The sequence below is a fragment of the Temnothorax curvispinosus genome, unplaced genomic scaffold, assembly GCF_003070985.1.
Source record: "Temnothorax curvispinosus isolate PA1 unplaced genomic scaffold, ASM307098v1 QBEX01005813.1, whole genome shotgun sequence".
Taxonomy (NCBI): Eukaryota; Metazoa; Arthropoda; class Insecta; order Hymenoptera; family Formicidae; genus Temnothorax; species Temnothorax curvispinosus.
The window spans coordinates 1-2,846 of NW_020215593.1; the positions used below are offsets into that span (position 1 = coordinate 1).

Genomic DNA, 2,846 nt, shown 5'->3' on the forward strand with positions numbered 1-2,846 from the left:
GGCCGGGGTTAAACCGCCAGTTTTTTTTCGGTGCCAATTTTTAACAACAAAATAAATAATTTTAGTTAAATGTGGTACACCACTGTAAAGAGTAAACCTTTAGCAACAAAATTTATATAGGAAATTTTTATCTATGTTGCTTTGTTTAACTGGTATAGACCAAAAACGACAACGGTGGAAAAATTGAAATCTCAAAAATGCCGGGGTTGAACTGCCACCCCCCGGGATAAATCAGTTTCAGGTTTGATCGCCCATGAAATAATAAAAATCTACACTGGATTCGTGTTCAGCATGCATTACTCTTTATAATCAGCATGCATTTATAATCACGTACCTCAAGATTTGGAAAGCAAATATTATTGCAGATATTACAAAATTTCCACGCGCAGATAATTTCACTTTTCACCACGAAAACACGTTTGCCCTCGTAAAAATCATAACACGGTATAGGTAACCTGCCGAAACTCCGTTGGTCACATGGGTACCATAAGCAGCGTTTACAATGTTAATAGCGAGTTCGCACAATATACCAGGTTCCGAGATATTTGATTTGGCGGTTCAACCCCGTTGGCGGTTTAGCCCCGGTCTCCCCTACTTTTATACATATTTTTTATGTAATAACACGGAGTCATGTACAAAGAATTTTGTTTCACAATTTTGGAAGTAAACTACTTTCATTGACCTGATAAATCAGGACGTTTAATATCTTTAACGACAAAAATATTATGACTGAAAGTTTTTTCACAATTACAAATACTTTTTTAATGACATTTTTAATGACATCATCACAAAATTAAAGTATTTTTATTAACACGCATTAACAACCGTGTTCGAGACTCTCAAAGCCATTGTTATCCATATATTTTTAGTAATATATTTTTCTTTAATAGCATGGATGGGGACTGAAATATTCACCATTATCAGGTAACAAAAAATACTTACTCTGTAGCTGCTTCCAGTTGCTCTCTATCGTGCTGAGGGATTTCAATATTGATGCTTCAAATTTTGTACGTGATTGTTCCGATTCTTCTAATTTGTTTGTTAGTTTTTCAACTTTTTCATTTAGCTTTTGCAGGCATACAGCAATATCCACTTTTTCTATCTTCTTTGAGCGCGATTTATCCTATAAATACGATATTTTTTTATTTCTGATATATACATTTTTATCCTCATCTAACAGTATTCAGAATAAGACGCAAATGAAGAAAGAAACCCCTGCACCAACTCAGATATTTGCATATTGCTTCTTCATAACTTTCCGCTTTATTAAGAAGTTTTATGATGGTGGAAAATGTGTTATGATAAAACAGTAGCAAGTTTCTACAATTTCAAGGGTTTCTTCTCAGTTGCATTCACTTACGTTTGTTTTACGGGCGTGCTTCTTTGTAAGATGCGATTTCTTCTTTTTAGAATGTTTTGCATGCTGAGGATATAATAGATTTTTTTAAAGGACATTGCAAATTGTGACTCAATAACTTCACAGTAGATAAAAATAGATAGTAATTCTGCCTTCACACCTTGTTATTATTATTCGAATTCAATGAACCTGAGTGAGTCATGCTTGAAAGCCCGGCAGATTCCGGCTCCGTCTCCGACGGAGGGACCAATTTATCAAAATTTGATGCCTCATTCGGCGGAGTCGCATCTTTTGTTTGAGATTCACTGTTCGGAGGTAGCATTAATGAACTATCCAAGGAAACCTCAACCAAAGGGGACTTTAAAACTTTAAATTCTTCCGGGTATTCATCTGTCGTAAACGAATTATTTGACGACAGTTTGACGCTTTTTATCGGAGACGCTGTATGGGGTGTCGCAACACTGTCCGGAATCTACAGAAAACATGATTTGATGAAAGCAGGTCCTGTTTGAACTAACAATAAGATGATAACAATTACAATTTGCTACTCACTTTAGAATCTTTTGAGATGTCATCTGATGAAGATATCTGAAAAGTTAACATAAAGTTGTAAATGAAGAGAATATTTGCAGCGATAGTATAAATTCTCGTCTAATGAAGTTTTTACAATTTGTTACGGTTCTAACGTACCTCCGATTGATTCAGTTGCGCTATGCCCTCTTTCAACTTTTTCTTAATTTTACTATCTTTTAACACTTTTATTCTTTTATCACCTTTCTGGAATATATGTTATGTGCTCAATTTCAGGTTGATATCTTAAGGAAGAGAACCTGGTTTATAGGGTCTAAAAAATCGAATTTCAAGAAGTTGTCTTAATCGATAGTAGCACTATCTGAGAATATCCTTTTAAAATTTTAGGCCAAAATTCAAAGTACTTTTCGAGTTACAGCCTCGAGAAAGTCATGCGTGGAGCAAATAAACATCTGTTCCGCAAACTTTAATGTCAACATTTCTAATTTTGTTTTTCCTCTATCTGTCTTTGTCTAACGAAATGACATCAGCCTGTGTGTATATTTTTGTGGAAAATATTTTACACGATTTCTTCGAAGCCCACATTTTTTTTACAGGCTTTCAATCTCAGTTTCAACGGTACATTATTGTTTGTGCACGTATTTTGAAGAGTGGGAACATTTCATTTCGTACATATAACTTATACAACTGTTTATATTAGAAAATATGGTTATGAGGTGACAGCATTTTTACATTTTTTTCAATTATCACTATTTTTTTACATTCCCACTCTTTATTAGTAAAAACAGTTTTTTTTAGTTTGTGTACACGATAGAGAAAAATCTAATAAATCGATTAAACTGTTTCTGGGCTTGTTTTATAAATTAATACCTCTATTAGTTAAACTAAAATGTTTTTGAAAAAAGTTAAATTAGACTAATTTTATTGGAAGAAAACGTCGAAATTTTTTCGTGAAAAT

At 33.5% G+C, this 2,846-nt stretch overlaps 1 protein-coding gene and 1 long non-coding RNA gene across 2 annotated transcripts in view; both read right to left on the reverse strand.

The window, feature by feature from the left end:
* Nucleotides 1-957: 957 nt before the first annotated feature.
* Nucleotides 958-1,537, reverse strand: LOC112455087. The gene is made up of 3 exons (XR_003040821.1): nt 1,518-1,537; nt 1,361-1,423; nt 958-1,123 (listed from the first exon to the last, which is right to left on the reverse strand). It is a non-coding gene; the product is annotated as an uncharacterized LOC112455087 (long non-coding RNA).
* Nucleotides 1,538-2,846, reverse strand: part of LOC112455088 — a 1,663-nt gene continuing 354 nt past the window's right edge. Inside the window, exons 2-5 of the mRNA XM_025016791.1 lie at nt 2,048-2,134; nt 1,910-1,945; nt 1,626-1,829; nt 1,538-1,546 (exon numbers count right to left, since the gene is read on the reverse strand). Coding sequence (XP_024872559.1) covers nt 1,538-1,546; nt 1,626-1,829; nt 1,910-1,945; nt 2,048-2,134 — 336 coding nt within the window. The remainder of the gene's footprint in view (nt 1,547-1,625; nt 1,830-1,909; nt 1,946-2,047; nt 2,135-2,846) is intronic.